General features: G+C 40.6%; 1 protein-coding gene and 1 pseudogene across 3 annotated transcripts in view; one reads left to right on the plus strand and one right to left on the minus strand.

The window, feature by feature from the left end:
- DNAH2 (dynein axonemal heavy chain 2) overlaps nucleotides 1-24,113 on the minus strand; it is a 149,141-nt gene that overhangs the window by 66,200 nt on the left and 58,828 nt on the right. For all 3 annotated transcript variants that reach the window (XM_007483167.3, XM_007483168.3, XM_016430831.2), the window contains exons 15-26: nucleotides 11,831-11,977; nucleotides 11,125-11,281; nucleotides 10,616-10,855; nucleotides 10,022-10,210; nucleotides 9,662-9,809; nucleotides 7,359-7,551; nucleotides 6,006-6,206; nucleotides 5,736-5,892; nucleotides 2,693-2,867; nucleotides 2,031-2,194; nucleotides 1,391-1,552; nucleotides 1,144-1,247 (exon numbers count right to left, since the gene is read on the minus strand). In XM_007483167.3, coding sequence (XP_007483229.1) covers nucleotides 1,144-1,247; nucleotides 1,391-1,552; nucleotides 2,031-2,194; nucleotides 2,693-2,867; nucleotides 5,736-5,892; nucleotides 6,006-6,206; nucleotides 7,359-7,551; nucleotides 9,662-9,809; nucleotides 10,022-10,210; nucleotides 10,616-10,855; nucleotides 11,125-11,281; nucleotides 11,831-11,977 — 2,037 coding nt within the window. The remainder of the gene's footprint in view (nucleotides 1-1,143; nucleotides 1,248-1,390; nucleotides 1,553-2,030; nucleotides 2,195-2,692; nucleotides 2,868-5,735; nucleotides 5,893-6,005; nucleotides 6,207-7,358; nucleotides 7,552-9,661; nucleotides 9,810-10,021; nucleotides 10,211-10,615; nucleotides 10,856-11,124; nucleotides 11,282-11,830; nucleotides 11,978-24,113) is intronic.
- On the plus strand, nucleotides 16,070-17,075 carry LOC100617185 (putative monooxygenase p33MONOX; annotated as a pseudogene).

Here is a 24,113-nt window from a genome sequence, read left to right on the forward strand (position 1 = left end):
AGGGAAAATCCTGAGATACTGGCACAGTGATCTTTGGGCAGTGCTTGTGGTCTTGTAGGACTAAGTGTTAATGACTAATTAAGTGTGAACTCACTTAGTGACTTACTAAGTGTTAAGTAGGGGCACTTCAAGTTCTGATTGATTAACTTAAAATAGACAAAGGGAATAAAAAATTCCCTTTCACATCTGGGAGAAGAGCAAGACCCTCCCAAGAAGAATAAAAGAATGATAGCTATTTCTTTCACTCTCTCTTTTCTCTCCTTTCATCTTCCTCATTCAGATCTCCAGAAGAGAGATGGAGGGTAGTGCAGGAGGCCTAGAGACAAATGTGGAGCAGTTGGGAGCCAACTGGAAATTGAAGAAAAAATGCTTTCCCACTGCAGGAGGTGGCACCCTGAGGACCTAAAGCTACTCTGAATCCTATGTTAGTGAAAATTTCCATTTCCCCTACTTCCTTTTAATTTATGAACCTGAAATAAGCAATGAAGGCCTCTCCCTAGTTTCTTTTTCCTAGCCACAGTTGTACATATGCCATAAATATTCCCATTGCACCAAAGACCTGGTAAAAGGTTGAGATGATAGAGATTTATATTGTCTTTTGCATTTTAATGACAAGTTATTAAAGTTCTATGGTCACAGCCTATCAAGTGCCTGAATCTATGAGTAATGAAGGAAATACCTCAAAGAAGGGTAGAATGGGGCTGGGTGGGTGGGGGGAGATACAGAAATAAGTTATAAACAACTAATGCACATTTTCATATTTAACTAAGTTGGAACATGAGATTCAGGATAAAAATGCTGCATGTGCAGCACATGGAAAGTGAGCTGAATTCATTCTGTCTGTCAGAAGGCATCTAATTAGTGAATTGGAATGGTGGTTCTAGAGGGATGATCTACATGAGGGTAGATCAGTTCATTTTACAGATGAAGAAACTGAGGGAAACAGGGTGAAATGACTTGCTCCAGACCCAGATCCACTGCAATCACCCAGCTACAGCATATTTTTAAGTGGAGGAAAAGCATATAGGAGAAAGGAAGAATTATTGAGAGAGAGGGCAACCAGGAACCAGGGTAGATGGGAAGGGTGGTACTCAAGCGCACCAGTGGAAGATTAATTCCCCAGCTTCCCACCAGCAATTTTACCTTTCTCTGAGAGCAGGGTTACGCAGGTCTGAAATGAGAGGCATCGTACGCTTGAACTGCTCAATTTTTGACCGAGTGGTCTCAATGATGTCCCAGTTTCGGTCCTGAGAAGAAATAAAGGTGATTGAAGAGTATATAAGACTGTCCTCTCAGGCTAAGGAACCCGTGTCCTCTCTTTTATCTCATTTCCTCCCCTACAAAGTTCATTCTGCCTTTTCTCCGCCCTCCACCCCCCACCTGCACAAACCTTATACTCTTTGCCCAGTTTGGTGAGACGACGAAACAGTCCATGAGCCATGTTTTCCATGGTCTCTGTCTGCAATGTTAGGAACTGGCCCGTCTTCCACTGGCTCCAGTTCTCTTCCCAGTCTCGTGTGATCTCCCAGACCTGCTGCAGGGCATCAAGCTCCTATAAGGCCAAGGAGAAAGAGAGACTTATTAAGAAATGCCCTTTTACTCCCTGGTCCCTTCTGTTTTTCAAGCTGCTGCCTCTGTCCCTTCCAAGTTTGAGAACATTTTATCCATTTCCCTTTTTCTCTTCCCCTGTTTTCTTAAAAACTTCCCAAGGGGGCAACTGGGTGGCTCAGTGGATTGAGAGCCAGGCCTAGAGACAGGAGGTCCTAGGTTCAAATCTGACCTCAGCCACTTCCCAGCTGTGTGACCCTGGGCAAGTCATTTAACCCCCAGTGCCCAGTGTTAATACACAGTCAATACACAGTATTGACTCCAAGACGGAAGGTAAGGGTTTAAAAAAACAAACAAACAAACAACTTCCCAAGCCCTTCTTTAACCTAGCCTTTTTCTACTCAACCTCTTAGAATGAATTCTGTTCTTATTTCCACATTTCTCCTACCTTATTTCCACAGTGTTCTAAGTTAGTGCCCTACCTTTTCCAGGTTCTGTAGGTCCTTGGAAGGAGGCTGTTCAATCTTGAAGATGCCCAGATTGGAATGGAGAGTGTTTTCTTCTTCCCTCATGTTAGCCAACATTGCCCGCATAGCTGCAATTTGTTCCAAGGCTCCTGCAAAGCCCACGCTGCTAGTGAAGGGACCTGTGAGGAAGGGAGAGAAATGCTAGGTTCAAAGATCTGATACCTTCCTCATTTAAATGATGGACTCTCCTGAGAGCAGAATGGCTGTTCCTGAGAGAAAAAAATCTCATACAAATGTCCTCAAAAGGAGAAATGTGTTGATGTCTGTAGGAATAAAACAATGGTGAGATACTAGGAAGACTCACCAGAGGAAGTGAAATAAGACAGGAATAGGTAGAATACAATATTTAGGCATGGGGGAGCATGTGTGAAGAAAAGACTAAAACTTTTCTCCTTTCTTTCAAGTTTCCTCCATTCTGGACTTTACATCTACTCTACATTCCCCATAGACTCAGATTTGAGCACTTCCTTCTCTCTCCATCATCCCCCAGCTCTTGTTGCATATTTCTGGATTTCCCTTCTAGGGTCTAGTATCCAGTTTCTCAGTCTGATCTTTCTCTGCTCTCCCAAGGGTTTGAACCAAATTCTCAGGATGGAAGAAAGAGAACCCTGAAGTACCTTTGCTATCAAAATCCTCCAGAAGGGCATGGGCTTTCTTTTTGAAGTCATCAGCTGAATGAATCAGGCCTGTCTTGAACTTCTCTTTATGGCGTTTCAACATTTGCTCACTATCCACCAAGACTTGCTGGAAGGAAAGCCATTCACTATCCAAGGATTCCAACATTTCTAGGACCTGTAAATCATACAAAGGCAGTGATTGACTTATCATCAGTAAGCCCCTCTTTTGTTTTGTTTTGTTCTATCAATTTTCTCAATGATCCTTATCTACTCTTCTAATTTCACAGAATTTGAGAGCATCAGGCCTAGAGACAATAGGTCTTATGTTCAAATCTGACCTCACAACCTCCTAGCTGGGTGATCCTGGACAAGTCATTTAACCCCCATTGCCTAGCCCTTGTTGCTCTTCTGCCTTGGAACCAACACACAATATCAATTCTAAGAAAAATCTGAAAGTTGGGAGAGTCCGACCTAATCCAACCTATACCTGAAAAAGAATATTCTTTATATAGCATATCCAACAAATTATCATTCAAACTTTGCTTGAAGGATCCTACCAGAGGGAGCCCACTACTTCACGAGGTATCCCATTCCACTTTTGTAGTTGTTCAGTTATGTTTCAGTTGTGTCCAACTCTTCATGACCCCATTCAAAGTTTTCTTGGCAAAAATACTGGAGTAGTTTGCCATTTCCTTCCCTAGCTCATTTTACAGATGAGGAAAATGAGGTAAAACAAGGTTAGGTGAATTGTCCAGGGTCTTATGGCTAGTAAGTATCTGAGGCCATATATATTGCCAAGAAAACCCCAAATGGGGTCACAAAGAGTTGGACATGACTGAAAAGACCAGACAACCATAATAAAATATAGCTAGATGGGGAGGGGTATAGTATTCGAGGAGTACATTTAGAAGGCATTTGTTAACCTTGTCTGTCATGCCTATTGGTGTTCCAGTGAGAGAAGAAAGACAATGATACAAAAGGGAAAAACCTTGGGCCCTTCTCCATCCAAGGTCAAAATGTAGGGTACCAGCAACATGGCACTATTCTCTAATGCTACTGGTGCAAGTCTCCATTTTGGTATGATTCCACCCCAGTGTTAACTGTCAGTGACTTCCAGTTCTATTTAACCAATTAACACTAATTAGTTTTCTCAAAAGAATATTTACTTCATAGGTATAAGTGAGGACATAGAACCTGACTCCCATCCAAAGTAAGTGGAAAGGGGCTCATGGAATATGATTCTAGGTTAGTGATCAGGGAAATTTCTCCAAGTCTCTAAAGAGGTAAGTTGGAAATCAAGGAAATACTAAGGTGCCTCTTCATATGCCTTGAGTGTTTATCTCCTGGGGAATGGATAGATAGATGGTCAAAGAATAAGAATAGAAAGCTTTCAAAGGAAGAAATTCAAGTTAACAATAACTATATATTTTTAAATGTCCTAAATCACCAATACCTGTATTCACAGAAATGCTGATTAAAACAACTTTGAATAAAACAACTTTGAAGTTCTACCTCACATATATCATATCTATTAGACTGGAATAGATGACCAAAAAGGAAAATGACAATTGTTGGAGGGGCTGGGAAAACAGGTACATTAGCACCTTCTTGGTGGAGCTGTGAATTGGTCCACACATTCTGGAAAGCAATTTGGAACTCTGCCCAGAAAATGACCAAACTCTGACTCAGCTATATGACTAGGCCTATACCCCCAATGAAATCAAAGAAAGAAGAAAAGGATCTACATATATAAATATATTTACTCATATATATTTATAGGTAGCCAAAAATTAGAAATTAAGTAGGTGTTCTCCTATGGGGAAATGACTAAACAAATTGTGATAGATGAAAGTAATGGAATATTATGGTGCCACAAAGAGGTGATGAAATGACAATTTCTGAGGAAACTAGTAAGATTTTCAATGAACTGATGAAGAGAAAAGTAAGCAGATTCCTGGAAAACAACTTATACAATGATTACGTTATAAGCCAACTTTAAAAAACTTTAGAACTCTAGTCAAAACAATGATAAGCACACGTCCAAAAGAACAAAGATCACACATCCTATTCACCTCTTGAGAGTGGTGATAAATTTAAGATGCATAAAGAACCATACATTTTCAGACAGAGCTAATGTGGGCAGCAAGGTGTCACAGTAAATAGAGAGTTCCAGGAGTCAGGAAGACCTGCATTCAAATGTGGTCTTAGACACTTGCTAGCAGGGTGACCTTGGGCAAATCATTTAACCTCTTTTGCCTCAGTTTCTTCTACTTTAAAGTAGGGATAATAATAGCACATACCTCTGAGGTTTGTTGTGAGGATCAAATGAGATAATTACAAAATGCTTAGCATGGTGCCTAACACATAGTTGGTGCTATATATAAATGTTAGCTATTACAATTAGTATGTGGGATTTTGTTTTGCTGGACTATATAGCTATGATATTGAAGAACTTGTTTTTCGGGTTTATTTTTAAATTTGCTCACTGGGTGGGGGTGTAGTAAAAGGGACAGATTAATTAAAATATTTGTTACTTGAAATTTTTTTAAGAAAATAAACTACAAAAAAAGAAAGGCAATTAGGAAATTATTAAATAGATTCATTTTATGCTTCTGTTACTAAGACTAATTTCTTATTTAAGTAACATGTCCTTTTTTGATTAAATCCAACAATACCTGTGAATATACGAAAATGTGTTGGAATTCTCTCTCTTTCTCCATATGTGTATACACACACACACACACACACACATATATATATATATATATATATATATATATATATATCAATTCCACAACATGGATCCAAATTTTATAAAACCAAAATTAAGGGAGGAAGAAGGAGAGGGAGAGGGAGAGAGAGAGAGAGAGAGAGAGAGAGAGAGAGAGAGAGAGAGAGAGAGAGAGAGAGAGAGAGAGAGAGAGAGAGAGAGAGAGAGAGAGAGAGAGAGAGAGAATGATCATTAGATGATCTGGAGGCCTGGCACACTCAGAGATATTTCTTCAAAAACCTTGAAGGAACACCACTACTGTTGGAAACTTACATTCTCTGGTACTTGAACCTCATACTTTTCCAAGATGGCAAACTGCTCATGAATGGGAGGTATCTGGGCTTCCATAGTGGTCATATCATGCTGCAAAGTCTCCATGAGATTAAGGCTGAACCCAAGTTCCTCCAGGGTCTGGGGAGGGTGGCTAATTCTGAGGAAAGTGGAGAGGAGAGAATGAGTAAATGGGAAGGAGAGGGACCATCCCACCCTCCAGGTCTCTTCCATGAGAGGCTTCCTGTTTGTCCCAATAGATTCAACTCTTACTTTGTAGAATTTTCAGTCAAATAAGTATGTAGCTCCAAAAGTCGCCCAGCAGCCATCTCTTTAAGCAGTGTTGTAAACTTGTTCTGCCATTCATTACAGTGTTGCACCAATGAGAACTTGAGATGGGCACAGTCCAGAAGGACAAACTGGATGTTGAGGACCGTCTCTTCCTTTTGCACATTATTGGCAACCTCTGTATATCTGTGAAGACCCCAAGCCACGATAAGGGCCCTGTCTCTCAATGCTCATCCCTCTCCTCTTTCCCTCCTCCTTTCTTTGCTTCTCCTTCATTGGTCTTGACCTCTCTGGGTGCCCTTCTACAGATTCCTCTTCCCTTTATTCATTTTTATCTCTGCCATGTTTCTCTCTCCTACTGTGTAACTTTTCCAGTTGCTCTCATTTATACCTTTTCTATATTTTCTGTCTTTCATTTCTTCTTGCTTTCCCTCTTTTTTCTTACCTTCATTCTTCTGTTCTCTCTTAATCTCATCTTTTTTTCCTTGTCCCATTCAAATAATTTTCTTCCTCCAATTCCCCATTTCCTTCATTTTCCCTTCTCCATCTCCCTCCCTGCTATCCTCTCTATCTCTGTCTGTCTCTCCCTCCTCTTATCTTCTCCCTTTAAAGCCTAGAGCAAGAAGTAATGGGAGGAAAGTGGAGGCAAAGTGGATGAGAAGATACTGTGGTCATTTATATAGGCAATGGGGCCGTGTGCTCACCTCCTTCTTATCAATAGGATCAGGCACTGCCTCCCTTATCCCTTCCCTTCCTGTGTGAAATTCAAAATTTATCTCTCAGGCCTCACTGCCACAATCACTAGCGCAATGACAATGGCCCTCCTAGGGTTTAGACTAGGGCTAAAGAACAGTTGCTGTCTCCAGGCAACCACAGACCTCTGCCAAGGAAATCAGAGTAACAGATTTCAAATGAGGTGTTTCTCTATTGAGACAATGGAGTTGGGGGGGCATTAGAGCTGCAAAAGAGAGATGTCAGGCAGGGGCACGTGTGTCCCAGAGACATACAATGAGATGGGAATGAAGACTTTTTATCTCCAATTATAATCCTGCCTTTCCAACTTTCACCCCTCAGTCCTTCATCATTCTGCTCCTAAGCTTACAAGCCTTTGATCCCCTCTTCTCCTACATAATGGATTCTCTTCTGTTCGGACTCACAATTGATGTTACACTGCAGAATCCTATAGGACTATCTCCTCAACCCCAACTCTTTCCAAGTCCTACTCCTCTCTGATAATTCAGGGATCCAATCCCCCAGTTCTTTGTTCTCTTCCTCCTTCAGGAACTTGTATCTTGGCCCTTAGTTCTCTTCCAATTCCTGGCTCTACCCAACACTCACCGGGCAATGTCAGCATCGAAGGAGGAGACAGGTGGGTTGAGGCGCTGGTAACGACGGATGAAGGAATCCTTGTTGATTTCCCAAATTTCCTTGTATGTGTCCCAAGTCTTGAGGTAGTTCTGGAGCAAGCTTGCATTGGTGGTCATACCCGCGTTGATCTGTGCTTGGATCTTCTTGACCTCCTCATCTCGCTCTACAGAAGAAGAAGAGGACTGATTGTGGATATAGACTCTAAATGATCACCCTAGTACAAATATTAATAATATGGAAATAGGTCTTGATCAATGACACAAGTAAAACCCAGTGGAATTGAGCATCGGCTACAGGAGGGGGCTAGGAGGAAGGGAGGGAAAGAATTTGAATCTTGTAACCATGGGAAGATATTCTAAATTAATTAATTAATTTTTTCCAAATTAAAAAAAAAAAGATGAGGTCAGAGGACTGACAACAACCTCTAGAGGCTACTTAGATGGAAACTGAGCAAATTAGACCAGAAAACTCTATTAGGTACATATGGTTAGTTTGGGGATAGCTTAGCCTATGATGTTCACTCTCTGTAATAGTCAGTTCTGTGTCATGTAAATTGGTCTTCTGTTACCTTCTTTCTCTTCATTACTATGGAAATCATTTTTAAAAAATCAACCTCTGTCTACTTGGTGAAGTAAGGGGATGATGTTTTTATCCCTGATAACTATCATGTTATATCTTTTCTTCCCTTTATGGCCAAACTCCTTTAAAAAGGTCACCTACATATTAAGTGTCTTCAACTTCTCTTCTCTCACTCACTTAAAAAAAAAACAAAACAACAAAAAACTCTTACCTTTTTCTTAGAATCAATACTGTGTATTGGTTTCAAGGCAGAGGAATATAAGTGCTAGGAATGGGGGTTAAGTGACTTGCCCAGGATCACATAGCCAGGAAGTGTCTGAGGCCAAGATTTGAACCTAGGACCTCTTGTCTCTAGGTCTGGCTTTCAATCCACTGAGATACCCAACTGCTCCCTAAATTCTCATTCTTCTTGACTTCTTTGAAGCCTTTGACACAATTACCCACTTCTTGATTTATTGTTATTGTCATTCAGTCACATCTACTCTTCAAGGCCCTAGGAACCATTGCATGCTAGGCTCCTTTAAAAAAAAATTGGGGGGGGGGTTAGCTCAGTGGATTGAGCTGGGTAGCTCAGTGGATTGAGAGCCAGGCCGAGAGATGGGAGGTCCTAGGTTCAATTCTGAACTCAGACACTTCCCAGCTGTGTGACCCTGGGCAAGTCACTTAACTCCCATTGCCTAGCCTTTACACAGTATTGATTCCAAGACAGAAGGTAAGGGTTTACAAAAAACATTTTTTTCTTTAATTCAGCCCTTCTCTCCAAATACTAAATCTGTAACTATATATGATGTTCTCTTGGTTCTTCTCATTTCACTCTTCATTATCTCATATAGTTCTTTCCAGGTTAAGAAAGGTTAAAAAAGAAAAATTAATATGCTCATCATTTCTTATGGTGCAGTAGTATTCCATCACAAGTATATACCACAACTTGTTCAGGCATTCCCCAATTGATGGACATCCCCTCAATTTCTAGTTCTTTGCCACCATAAAGAAAGTTGCTATAAATATTTTGAAACATATAGGTTCTTTTTCATTTTCCCTGATCTCCTTGAGAAATATGGGGAAAATGGGTCTAAGGATATACAGACTTTTATAGCTGTCTAGACATAACTCCAAACTGTTTTCCAAAATGGTTGGATCAGTTCACAGTTCCACCAACAGTGTATTTGTATCCCCACTTTTCTGCATCCCCAACCAACTTTTGTCATTTTAACCTATCTGATGGGTGTGAGATGATACCTCAGAATTGTTTTGGTTTACATTTCCCTAATCAGTAATGACAGAGCATTTTTTCATGCACCTATATATGTCTTTGATTTCTTCATCTGAAAATTTTCTGTTTACATCTTTTGTCCACTTATCAATTGGGGAATGACTCTTATATTCTTAGACATTTGAAAATTCCGCCCCCCATACTTTAGATATGGAACTTCTATTAAGTCACTTGCCCAGAGTCACAGAGCTAGGATGCACCTGAGGCTAGATTTGAACCTTGGACCTCCCACTGCTAAGCCTGACTTTGAATCTACTGAGCCACACAGCTGCCACCAAGCACTATCTTTTAAATCAGCAGTGCATTTTCCTATTGTTTCAAGAGTTGGTCTCTTTCCCACCTGTAATCCTATATTTATACACTTCTCTCTTTTTTTATAAGCCACCTTCCCCCCAATGCATTCTTGGTATCCCTGTCTCACCCACTGTTATGTAGATGGGTTCACGACCACACTTTCTATTGAAAAGAATTTCTGGGAGGTGTTGGAAGACCGAGATCGTGTTGATGAGGTGGCTGGCAATACTGTTGACCACATTGGCAAGGGTTTGCAGAGTGGGTGAGAATTCCACCTGTAAGGGCAGAGGACAGAAGGCATTAGCATCTGGATGTGGTAGGAGGAAAGCATTAGGGAAGGAGGGAAATGAGACAAAAGGGGAGGCCCATAAACCTTAGAGTGAGGCTAGGGCTAGAGAGCAGTTGCAGTGGCAGGGATTGAGAATAAGGTGTAGGAGAGGGGGGAAAGGGGGGAAAGGAATGTGTCCTGGCTTTGTGGGACCCATACCTGAGCCCCACCTCCAGGCCCATCATTCTGCAAAATGACAAGGACTCGGAAAAGTGGATTGGGAGTGGTTTTGCCATCTCCATTGATAGCTTTGGACAATTCCAGCAGGGACCATTTGACATTGAGACGCAGAGCTTCTTCCATCATGTGATCTAATCGCATCGTGTAGAACCACCACTGCTGTTGAATCTGGTGGAAAGAAGTTGGGTAAAGGGAGAGGATGTAGCCAGAGGGAGAGAGCTGGATACCTCAGTCCCAGAGGTTAACAATGGCTGGAATTGGGGAAGAGACTATTGAGATGCTAAGAGTGATGGGACTAGGAGAGAAAAGTGTTTTGCATGAAAGCACTGGTATAACCTATATCAGATTATTTATTTACTGTGGGGTGAGGATGGGGGGCAAAGAAGAAAGGAGAAAATCTAAACCCTAAAATGTCAGAAAACAAAATTGTCAAGAATTGTTTCTATGTGTAACTGAAAAAAATTAATTAATTTAAAATATTCTGAAAAGGATATTGGAATTTTAGGAGTTGGAAAGGTCAGAGCTGGATGTATGTAACTCAAAGGGGGCTGGGGTTTACCCTAAACATCCTACCTCAAGGCCATCATTCCTGAAGACCTCAAAGGATTCACTCATGATATCTACCACCTCCTCATGTAGAGAAATCAGTTTTTGCTGGACTGCTTTTCGGTGTTCCTTTTGGTCCTCCTCAAATTCTAAATCCTGGTAAACTCTCTTGCCAGTAATTCGAACCAGTAGGGTCTCAGAAATTTCCTGCGCCCGCCAGCCAATTGTCACTGTGGCTCCCTTAAAATCATTCACAATCGTCTGCACCTGGTTGGATATATCAAGGCACACAACCATGGGGGTTTGAGTTCTAGTTGAGGGCTCTCTGTTCCTTACCCTACCCATAATCTTAAGCTGACTTTTGTGGCACAACTCTACAAGAAGAAAATTCTACTCCAAGCACTTGAGATTTCTCTAGGATTCAGGTGTCTTAGCACTCAGGACTAACCCATGATCCCCTTCTCGACTACCAGTTCTGCTAGGACCCAATCTCAACATTCTACCTGGATTCTCTCTGCCCTGGGACCAAGACCCACCTTGCTGGCATGTATACGACACTCATTAATGAAAAAAGTGCTTGCTCCCTTCAGAATCCAGTGCAGCTTCTTGAGCCCAGGATGGATCTTCTTGTCCAAGAAACGGATCCGCTCTTTGAACAGGGCCTTCTCATCTGGGGACAGCATTGCAATAATCCTGAGTATGAGAAGAGAGGCCAGGAGACAAATGGAGAAAATGAATCAGGAGGGACAGAGTTCTGGAAATTTTGCCCAAAGTCAGTGGAATGGGTTTAATTCAGTCAAAGGGCTTCAGGATACTTCAAGATGGGAATTTTGTGTTTGTGAGGGATAGCTAGGCAGCTCAGTGAATAGAAAGCCAGGCCTGGAGGAGGGATGTCCTGGATTCAAATCTGACCTCAGATAATTCCTAGCTGTGTGACCCTAAGCAAATCACATAACCCCTTTGCTTAGTTCTTACTGATTTTTTGTCTTAGAATTGATATTTAGTATTAATTCTAAAACAGAAGATAAGGGTTTAGAAAAATAATAGCCCCATGGCATTCAAAGGGTCAGTTTGATATTGTCCTCCAAACAAAAGCTAATGGGACCAAATATCTAGGACAGAATTTTAGAGTTTTGGATCATAGGGAAGAGCGAGGGCTTTAGAGGGACCAAATATCAGTGATGAACAGAATCCAGGGCAGGATAAAGAATCTAAGAGACAAAGTGAGGATTGGAGACCAACCTGTTGTAATCTCGGGCAACAAGCAACAAATTTTCACGCAGGACTCGCAAGTCCTCAGCACGCTCAGCTACATTTACCACATAATGCGGAGTCTCAAACAGCAGCCGTTCCCAAAAAAAAATCTCCACGAAGAGTATCAGTAGGGTCCTAAAGTGAGAGGGGAGTGATGAGATCAAGAGTTCATGGGATTCCCTTGATAGGTTGGGACCAAGAAAAAGGTATAGAATTGAAGAAAAGGAAGAAATTAGGAAGTAAAACCAGTTTAATGAAACTTATTTACATTGATGTTAAAAAACATAAAGTGTTTTATAAAATATTCCATTCTGTTATAAAGGTATTTTAAGAGAACAGTTCTGTCTGAGACAAAAATTGCTATTGAGACAGAAAAACTAAAATTTAAAGCTATCATCTAACTAGGAAAAAGAATACAAAGTGGTTTAGGTTTTCTGTAATGTGACATCCTACCTTTTTCTTTCTCTTTTTTCTTTAACCCCATATGGAGAAAGGAAATAGTGTTAAGAAGAAAAATGAATGATTTTCTACAACCAGTCTAGGTAGAATAAATGACACAGCTTTGTTGTAACAGAGTATAAATGACCAGTCACTGATAAATGAGAAGTTCAAATGTTTTTCTGATAGTAAGATGAAGACAATATTCCACGACGGGTTGTGAATAAGCTAAGAATGCAATGTGAAATTGCATAAAGGCAAGGATTTGTAGAAAATGTACTAAATTGCACCTAAATATTTACTTCTTTAAAAGTTGTTCTTTGCTATTTCAGCTAATAGCTGGTTATTGTTGTTTAAGTTCTCTGCTTTAATAAAGTAATATTGTGATTATGATTGCAGGGAAGGCTGAATTGGCCAGTAGAGATCATTCATATATAACATCCTCAGAGCTGATGTCCTGATTCTTCTGTGCCAGGCAGGAGCTTTGGGTCCCACTTCTGGCCATGCAGAAGCACCCAAACAAAGGATTTTGGGATGATAAAACAAAATGTAAGTTTTCTCTTTTGCTTTGTAATAGTGACAGAGGGAAGGGGTGCTTTATAAGTTAAAAGAACAGACAAGTTCGGGTTTGAGAGCTTTTTTTTTTTTCCAACTCTTCAGTTGAATCATGTACAGTTTCTTTTTCCTTTTTTTTTTTTAAAGCCTTATCTTTTCTGTCTTAAAATTGATACTAAGCATCAGTTCCAAGGCAGAAAAGTGGTAACACTAGGCAATTGGTGTTAAGTGACTTGCCCAGAGTCACAGTTAGGAAGGGTTTGAGGCTGGATTTGAACTATCTCCAGGCCTGCCTATCTACCCCTTGAACTTCCTAGCTATCCCAATCATGAATAATTTCAAGACTTCCAATGAGGGGCCGGGAAGGACTGACCTTTCTCAACTCCAGCATGATTTCAACCCTTAATGGGGAAGAGAGGTACAGTACTCTAACCTCTGTGGGCATATGAACAGTTTCTCAAGGTTAGATAATTAAAGCATAGCGAATTTACAGTCAGAAATGTAAGGAATGTGTTGGGAAAAGGTGCTTCATATAGGCTCATATAAATCCATGAATTAGTTTTGATCACTCATGTAATGAAACCATATGTAAATTGAGGGAGGCTCAGTCCAGTTTTGTATGCTTGAAAAGACATGAAAAACCTACTGAAAGCTGAACCAGGAAAGCTGAAATTCTGAAGTTACAGTAAATGTTATATGTGACAAAGAAATGGGACAGAATCACAGAAACATGTCACAAGTATAGTTCCAAAATTTCCAATTAAAAATACCAGATCATATATATGTTTTACAGCTATGGGTAGGTGAATTAATTCTTATTCATTACAAGGGATAGAAGCAATTACAAAAAATAAAACAGGTAATTTTGATTGCAGGAAGTTAAAAAGTTTGTTGTCTAAATAAGGATAAAAAGGGTAAAAAAAAGGATAGAAAGTCAGCAGGTGAAAGGGAAAAAACATTTGCATCCGATATATCTAATAAGGGCTTGATATCCAAGATAGGACAATTAACAGAATTATAGAAGACCAAAATATAAGATTTCAATAACAAAATGGTCAAAACATATGAGCAGTTTTCCAAAAAAGAACTGCAAATTATTACCAATTAACTATATGAAAGAATGCTCCAAATCACTAACAAGAGAAATTCAAATCAGATTAACTGTCAGACTTCATCTCACACTCAGCATATTGACAAAGCTAGCAAAAGTGGGGGAAGAGTTGGTTTTGGAGAGGTTGTTAAGAAATAAGTACACTTGAATGCATTGTTAGTGGAGCTGTAAATTAGTGCAATGGTTCCTGCAAGTAATCTAGAATGATGCCGTTAAAATAACTAAAAGATCTAAAGCCTTTTTGATTCTGAGATTCTGTTGCTAGGGATATAACTCAAGATCATAGGCAAAAAGGTTCCATATACACCAAAATATTTATAGCATTAATTTTTGTGTTAGCAAAGACCTGGAAACAAACTAGAAGACTATCAAATTAGAAATGGCTAAAACTCCATAATTAACATATAATCCCACTCATCACAGAGGCTTTTCCAAACTTTGCTCCTCAAACCTATCATCACCTTCCCCCTCCCTTCCCCCTCTCAGCTGAGAACTCTGCTTCATATATCACTGAAAAAATTGTGGCCATTGCCAAGAGCTCCCACTTCTCCCACCCTTATCTCACATCACCCAGATGCCTTCTGCCACTGTTCCTTTAACCCTCTCTCATATGAAGAGATGGCCCTTCTCCTTGCCTAGGTAAACCCCTCTACCTACACAAGTAATCCCATTTCATCCCATCTCCTCTAGCAGTTTACCCTCTTAGATTCATAGACTCTCTTTAATCTCTCCCTGGCTGTGTACAAACATGCCTATGTCTCGCATCCTCATAAAAGTCTTACCCATCCAAGCTATTATTACCATATCTCTCCTTTTTGTGTCTAAAATCTTTGAAAAGGCCAAAAAGATGTATTCGGGGGCAGCTGGGTGGCTCATTGGATTGAGAGTCAGAGCTTGAGATGGGAGGTCTTGGGTTCAAATGTGACCTCAGATATTTCCTAGCTTTGTGACCCTGGGCAAGTCACTTAACCCCCATTGCCTAGCCCTTACCACTCTTCTGCCTTGGAGCTCCAAGACAAAAGGTAAGGGTTTTTTAAAAAAAGTGTATCCACTTCCTCTCTTCCTAACTTTCTGTGGTTTGGCTTCCAACCTCATCATCCAATGGGAATTGTCCTAAAATGACTAACAATCTCTTAAATCTAATGATCTTTTTTTTTTTTGCTCAGTGATCTCATCAACTCTCATCTATATGCTGATGATTCTCAAATCTAGTCTCATCATCAACTGCCAAGCCTTGATATGGATGTCCTGTAGACATCAACTTGTCCAAAACTGAAATCATTATCTTTCCTTATATATATATAACTTGCCTAGGAACAAAAATAGGAAGTATCTGAGGCCAGTCACTAGCTACTTTGGTTGTAGCCAGTGATGGCATGCAAAGCCCTCTTGTGGGCACATGGTCGCCCCCCTCCCCCACCAGAGTTGATTACTAGAAAGGCAGAGGGTTGTTCCCCTCCCCCTCTCCACCATGCCTGATGATATTTTTTCATGTCCCCCCACCTCTGCCCAGTAGCCCAATGGGAGTGCTCCCCTGTGTGTGTAGGTACCTGGCACTCAGTGTGAAGGAGGGGCATGGCACATGGTCTGGGGGGGCGGGCGGGCACGGTACTCGGGTTGAGAGATGGGGTGAGGGCAAGCCCTAGCATTTCATCTCTAAAAGATTCACCATCACTATTATAGGCATTTTTCACTGTCTATATCACAGGTCTGGAATGCTATCCTTCTTTGTCTCACTTACTTGCCTTCTCTGGCTTACTTCAAATCCTAGTTAAAATCCCACCTTCTGCAGGAAGCCGTTCCTTGATCTCTCTTAATGCTAATACCTTCTCTTTGTTGATAATTTTCAAGATATCTTGTACATAGCACGTTTACACAAAGTTGTTTGCATGTTGTCTCTCTCATTAGACCATGAGCTCCTTGAAAGTAGGAACTGTCACTTAGCTTTTCTCAGCTGAATTCGTTTAGGTCTTGGCGCAACTTGTGTCATGGCCTTGGTTCACTTCGTGCTTTGGCGCTTAGAGAGCGACGGGGGCCAAGAGCCTTGTTAGTCTCAGCTTCCTATCCGTGGCAAAGCCTCGGGCTGTGGATGGTCTCTTCTTCCCCACCCCTCCCATCCCGTTTTTCCTCCCCACGGAGACCCAGCTGGGAATCAGAGTTCTTCATATCTAGAGAAACACTTGGATCACAGTCTTTCATGGTATCCAGAGAACCAGATGTGCCTGCCATTGAGCACAGTGCAGGTGGGCTTCTAGGCAAGATGTCCCTGCCAACTGGAATGCATCCTCAGGCATTCAGTTATGATGATGTCCTGGAGGATCCCACACCGATGACTCCGCCTTCATCAGACATGTGCAGCAATGTTCTATGGAAAAAGCCAGTCATCCCAGATCAAAAGTACCAACAGCTTTCCAAGGTTAAGGATGGAGAAACTAGTTTGTCCTCTCCTTCCATAACCCTCTCAGCTTCCAGTGACCAAATGAACAAGGTCCCAGTGGTGAAGGCCAAAGATATGCATGTCATCATGAATTCTCTAAGTACAAAACAGACACAAGAGAGCATCCAGCGCTTTGAACAGTAAGCTGGGCTGAGAGACACAGGATATACTCCATACTCCCCATAAAGGCCTCACCACAGAAGAAGCCAAGCACCATCATGTGGCGGAGGCAGTCCATAAATTGAACTTGCAAAATGGAATAATAACAAAAGATTAGATTGACTGTTTCAGCCCAGTCTACTCCAAGTAGCACATCCCATTCTTCTCCCAGGCAAAAGCCCAGAGCTTGGTTTGCTCATGGATCTTCTAATTCTTTACCAGGCCTAGACATCAGCAGTATGGACTCTGGAAATGGAGATAGAGACAAACTCTTATCTGAAAAATGGAGCCTTTTTGGACCAAGAACCCTTCAGAAATCAGATTCAGGTTTCAGTATCTAGTCCTACAGAGGTATGCAGAAACCATCACCAGTGGAGCTCATTTGGGCTCAGGCTACTAGAACTGTAGAAAAGCCAGCAGCCTTCAAGTCACCTAAGATGGACTTTCCAGTAATAGAAGGAAAGAAACCAGCTCCATGGGTCCATAACCTCAAACCAAGAGACATGAATGTGTTGGCTCCCACAGGGTTCTAAAGCTCCCTTTACATATGAGAAAAGTTGCTTTTCCAACTGACCCACAGTTATGTAGAGAGGATATTATAGACAGATTTTTCCTTCTTCTTATCCACCTTGGACTTGACACAGAAAAGATGTCATCCATTTACAATTCTGCTGATGAAGATAGTATTCTTGGGGAGGTAGTGATTGTTTCTTTAAATATTTGTAGAAAAACTGACTCTTTCTAATACTAGAAGACCTATTTTGTAATGTAATGACCCAAAGTTGATCTGAATAACTTCTCACAATACAGTCAGCCACACCCAACTACAGATCTATAGAACTAGATTGCAAGGGATAAGGGGAATAATTAAAATCTGGTAGACTTTGTTTTGCTTATTTATACAAGATAAAAAAAAAGTAGGAACTGTCTTTTGCATTTCTTCTTTTTCCTAACACTTAGCACAGTTCCAAGTGTTTAATAAATATTTATTGACTAATGAAATAACTGACTACATGAATGTAATGGAATATTATGTGATAAGCAAAAATAAGCATAAAAATACAGAGACTCATGGAAGGACATTACATGAACAGATGCAAAGTGAACACACCAGAGCCAACAAAACATATACAAAGACTACAACAATGTAAATGAAAGAACAACCATACAACAAATAAATGAAATGGAATATTGAGAAATTATAAGGAACAAGATTGTCTCCAAAAAAGAGATGTATCAATAAAAAAATGTTTAAAGAAAGGAAAACCAAATAAAGTAAAAAATGAGAATACACAACAGATGAAGAGGAAACAAAGGAAATCATAAGAATCTATATTGCCCAATTATATTGCCCCAAAACTGACAAGTTAAATAACAGAGATGAACATTTTTAAAAATGCAAAATACCCAGATAAATAAAACAAGAAACATCAAATATTTAAAAATCCAGTCTCAGAAAAAGAAACTAAACAAGGCAAAAAGAAATTCCCGAAGAAAATAATTCTAAGACAGATGATTTACACGTATATTCTAGCAAATATTAAAAAACCAAGTAACTCCTAATATAAATTGTTTACAAAAAAAATAAGGAAGGAAAGCACTCTATCAAACTCCTTCTTTGGGACAAATATGGTCTTGATACCTAAAAACATGAAGAGATAAAATAGAGAAAGAAAATGATAGACCATTATCTCTAATAAATATGCATGGAAAATATTAGCATTGAGGATAAAACAAATTAAAAAGACCACAAACAGTATGACTATATTAGATTTATACCAGCAATAGAGTTGGAGCAGTATTAGAAATATAAAACAGGGGTCCCCAAACTTTTTACACTGGGGGCCAGTTCACTGTCCCTCAGACTGTTGGAAGGCTGGACTATATAAAAAAACAAACAAACTATGAACAAATCTGTATACATCTGTCTGGGATAGTGGAGGCTGCAGCGCTGGCTGTGATGGGCCTGTCACACCTTGCACAGGCCCATCACCACCACCACTATACTGGACAGCAGTATATACAGTGCAGAATCCCCTCCCCTAGATTGCCGCTCACCATGCTGACGTCTTCCATTGTGCAGCCACATAATCCTTTGCGTGGGGCCTCATTCTCAGAACAAGGTGCCACACAAAGGATTATGTCACCAGAAGTATGTGAGTGACACCACGCTTTGCAGCACCACCACATATAATGCTCCTCTCACTGGCCACCAATGAAAGAGGTGCCTCTTCCAAAAGTGCGGTAGGGGTCAGATAAATGGCCTCAGGGGGCCACATGTGGCCCACCGGCCACAGTTTGGGGACCCCTGTGAAACCATACTGATCACAAAAAATAAAAACCACAAGAGATGAAGAACAAACTTTTGATGAAATATAACACCTATTTCTATTAAAACATTAAAACCTCAGATATAGATGAACATTTTCTTAGTAACATAACCAGTCATATACATATTTGTAATGGAAAAACACCCAAGACTTCTCCAATGAGATCAGGGATAAAGCAATCATATCCATTGTCACTAATATACCTAATATAGTACTAGAACTGAGAGCTATTATAGTAAAAATTTTAATTGAAATAGAAAGAACAAGCTTAAGCAGAGAAGAAACAAAAATATTGCTTTTTTTCAGGTCTGATGGTTTATATCAAGAACCTTAATAGAGTCAAATAAAACATTAATAGAGGGGGCAGCTGGGTGGCTCAGTGGATTAAGAGCCAGGCCTAGAGACGGGAGGTCCTAGCCTAGGTTCAAATATGACCTCAGACACTTCCTAGCTGTGTGACCCTGGGCAAGTCACTTGACCCCCATTGCCTAGCCCTTACCACTCTTCTGCCTTGGAGCCAATACACAGTATTGACTCCAAGACACAGTATTGACTCCAAGACAGAAGGTAAGGGTTTAAAAAAAAAAACATTAATAGAAACAAATTATAACTTTAACTTTAAAATAGTTTAAATGGGATATAAAAATATCTCACAAAATTATTAGCATTTTTGTACCATATTCTAACAACAAAACCTAGCAAGCGGAAATGGGATAAAATTCCTTTCAAAATAACTATAGAATATAAAAAATAACTGGGAGTTTACCTATAAATACAACTATAACATTCTTTACAATAATAAAGTTAAATCCATGTAATGGAGGAACTGATCGATGAGGACCTAGTCTTTAAAGCCTGCTCAGATTAGCCCTTCCTGGTTGGTTTATATAGATCATGTGCATAGATTACCCAGATTGTTTCCTGTTCAAACACATATGGAAGCTTAGTGATCCTACTTCAGACCATGAATCTCTGGATGGGGCTAGTGCTATGTGATGACAAGGAGATTTTTGATGACTTAGTAGTCATGGACCTGAGTTCCTGTAAAAAGAGATCGGTAGACCCTTCCTTCAGTCCTTTTTGCTCTTTTCCTCCCTAATGGTGAATGAAACAAGATTTAATAACAACTGTTAGGTAGAGTTATTACGGTAGAAGGAAAGGAAGAAGCTGCTTCACTATCCCCAGCTGCCACAGCTGCCATGTGTCCATGAACACATATGGATTTTTTTGGTGTGTGTATTCGTTCCTGATCTTAAGTGAATATGTATTCAGAGATGGAACTGACCAGGTTACAACCTTTCAAACTTTAAAATGTTGGAAAAACCATCTTATGTCCCTCGGCAACCAATCTGAAGCAAAATCCACTGGAGGTGGTAGCAAGCCCCAACAGATGGAGAGATGTGGAAAGTCAGTCCCCTGAGGACAGTGGTAGCTTTAGAAATTGTGACTTCTTATTACAGAGAGAAATACTGGCTATGTACTATTCTTATGCTTTCTCAGTAAAAACCTTTATCTAGTAACTATTCCAATAGGAAAAAAAAACTTTTATTATTATGAATAATCTGTGATCATTTAATGGGGTAGGAAGGAGAAAGAAACAGAGATGGGGGAGGCAGGAAATAGGAGGCTGTGGAAAAAAAGGGATAGAAAATTCCATTATTCCCCCCAAAACAATAAACAATACTATAAATGAATTATCACAGAGAAAGGGATTCCCCATACACTATACTCCTCCCCCAAAAAAGCACCCCCCACTTTAAACTCTTCTAGAGCTTCTAAGACATCTGGTACTCATAGGGAGGTAACAGGGTTTACTGTGTGGCCCCAAAGTTGTGTGTTTCCAAGCCAAAAATAAGGTCTGCTGCCACTGCCCACCTGTACCAATGTCATCACCAACACTCCAGGGGAAGTTACTCCCACATTCTGTCTAGTAGGATTGGAAGACAGACACAGACCAATCCTCATCCACTTCCCAGAGGCTATATACAGAGGTTTAGCTGGTAGGAAGCTTCCATCCACTGTCTCACCACTTAAAGACTCTCCTCCTCCATTATCTTGGGGTATGCTATAGAAGTTTCAGCAGAAGGTTATTGCCAAAGTTGGACATAATATCATCAAGGACCATAGTGGTGATCTTGTCCTTGGTTCACTGGATCAGTAGCACTGGTCCAATACCTGCATATCTGCTCAGTTTTATTCAGATTCAGGTACTACCTCGATGTTCAAGTCTCAAGGGTCCTCCAGCTGTCAGGAATGATCTTTAGGGCCAAAGGTAGTAGGTCATGAAAGGAGACATCTCATATTGGGGCACTGATCTCTGAGTAGGAAAGTGCAGCCCACATGGCAGTAAACCCCACAACTGACCAAAAAACCCCATAGAGAACGATGTCCTATGGCTGGAAGTTGAGGTGGTGGATAGCAAATTGGATTGCCACATCCATGACACTGGCTTCATTTTGAGGGAATGGGACCCCTATGCTGCCAGTAAAGTCAGTATGATTCCAACCCACGACCAAATATCCCACTTCCAGAGGAGTGGAGAGGGAGCCAGCCTCCTAGAATCCAGCACTCCCCTCATAGCAGATTACCAGTAATTCCATCCCTGAGGTTCTGATGTGCTTCTGATGTGTCAATAAATATGGTGTTAATCTCATTACTAGCACAGGCCACCATTTTGGCTCAGTGACCAATGGAGCTCTTCTATCAGTCAAGCCTGGCCCTGCAGCAACATGGGCATGAAGGTCTTCTGGAGCAAGTATACAGAACCAGGGTATAGCATCCAGTGCCCTGGAGTATGAGCAACCAAAAAATTGGCATTCTGACAGGGAAGCTTTTTAACCTGGTTAAGGATATTATCAGTCATCCCCCAATGTCGTGGTTCAGTTTGAAGCAAAGATACACCTTTGTGGGAGAGAACACACTGGAAATCCTTCTGGCTATTGGGTTCTTCTCAATGGAAGTGAACAGGCCAGCTCTTAAAGTCAAACTTGTAAGTAAACAGTTGCTTCTTTTCTCTAAGAAGTTATTGCTATGAGTCTCTTCCAAAATGGTGATGAACTGGATGTAGTGGGATTTGGTCCAGTGGCCAATGCCTCAAAGACAGGCCACACACGCTGGAAGCAGTAGCAATGTCCCAGCATAGTGAGAAAATGGCACTACCTTTGACATACACAAACAACTTTTCCTGTACAAGTAGAAGAAAGCCAAGGGAGAGGAATAATAAATAGACCAGAAGACTCAAGCCAAAGTCAGGATGTCAGCATATTTCTCCAGTGCCAGGAGCTGATAATAGACTCCCAGAAGCCAGCTGGGGAGGTGGTGATGGCAGCTGGAGTTCCAGGAATGCTAGACTAGGTCCTTTCTTTGTCCCTCTCCTGATAGACCTGCTAAAGCCAGGAGCCCAAGATGCAGCTCAGCATCTTTGCCCACTGGATAAACTACCAGGCTTAGAATAAAAAATATTCATCTTCATCACTTATTAGCTATGTGACCCTGGAAAAGTCACTTAACCCTGTTTGCCTCGGTTTCCTTGTCTATAAAATGAGCTGGAGAAGGAAATGACAAACCATGCTAGCAACTTTACCAAGAAAATGGGATCACAAAAAATCATATGGACTGAAAGGATTCACCAACAACAAAATTAGAGTTCTACTGCTTGACTGATATTAGATGAGGGCTCAGGACACTACTACAAATAACCTTCAAGGTTATGCCTAGGACCTTGAGGAGAAGTAGTCAGCTGCCCTCTAGGGAACTACAGTGGCAGTTAGGGAATAGCCTTAGAGTAGGTGTCACATTGTAGAGGTCTCAAAAAAGATCATTTTGGTCTCCAGCCTAGAACCCAGAATCCAGATCAGGAGATAGTAGCCACCTTCGATGCACAAACAGAAGAATTCAAAGAATAACACTTTTATGAAGCAGTGTGCTGCTAAATGTTTAACAACCAACTCTCTAAAAATAAAAAGATGCATAACATGCTTCTAAATTTAATCTGCACTACTAACATTTTCTCCATCATTTTCTTAAGTCTAGACAATCTACAAAACAATAAATCAATCCCTGACTGGAAGGTCTTGCCAATTTCTGAGGTGTAATTGCTTGCACTGAAAAATTTAATCATCAAAGCTGGTAAGATCTTGACTCCAGCACATTCTTGCTTTTTAAGTTACTTTTTTGTAACTGCACATATTTTAATGCCAGAAAATTCTACTCTCCATGGTATGTAAGCATTTATTTTGTGATAAGTCAAGCTGCATGTGTTGCAGTGAAGAATCAAAGCATCTGGTGATCATTAACATGAAGGAAATACATTTCAGACTTTGCCTCATACACAGAGCCTTGACCTGACTCTGTTAAAAGGCTTCTTCCTCTGAAGAAAAGAAAACCTCCAAAGGATTCACACTTCTTTGTGAACCAAATGGAGCTAAAGGTAGAAATAGAAACAACATCTCCCTCTAGTGCTCAGAAGGAAAGAAGTAGACAGCACAAAGAGATTTTATAACAGTGGAAAGAAAGAGATGGCATTGCTATGGGGCTTTAGAGATTCCAGGAGGCTTTCCTCACAACAACCTCTATGAAGTGGGCTGTGCAAGTATTATCATCCACAGGAAATTCTATCTGCTCCTAATAAGTGTCTGGGATGAGGCCCAAAGCCAGTGCTCTTGTCATACTAAAATCTGTATGTCTGATGAAGGATACCCTAAGCAATTGTAAACAACAACTCCCAAATGATTCAGGATTAGAATATTTAAGGAGAACAGTAATAAGGCTCCTTCATCATACAGGAAAGGAAAGAAATAAGCATATGAAAGAGGCAATATATTGTATAGAAAATGGGTCATTATCCATAATAGATATCTAGGAAAAAGTAGTGTCTTGGGAACCTTATAAAGTTAATTGTCCTATAACCTGCAGCCCAGTACTTTGTGTTCTCTGCTTTCATGGCCTGGATTCAATTTTGAGGGCTTCTCAAAAATCACTCTCTAGCTCCTGCTCCTACCCTGCTTTCTCCAGTAAGAATATAAAAATATAGTTCATATTTAGGGCTTGACAGATATGGGTAAAATGGCCCCAAACCTTCATCCACTCAGCCTAACTAGACAAGTTTTATTTTGTCCCACAGGCAACACAAGACATGCAAAGAACTCTCAGGTGACCACAGTCTAAATAATTCTACTCTCTCCAGTGAGGCTCACTTTCCCCCCAGGCACCCCAAGGTGAACAATCTCAATCTCTCTCTCT

The sequence above is a fragment of the Monodelphis domestica genome, chromosome 2, assembly GCF_027887165.1.
Source record: "Monodelphis domestica isolate mMonDom1 chromosome 2, mMonDom1.pri, whole genome shotgun sequence".
Taxonomy (NCBI): domain Eukaryota; kingdom Metazoa; phylum Chordata; class Mammalia; order Didelphimorphia; family Didelphidae; genus Monodelphis; species Monodelphis domestica.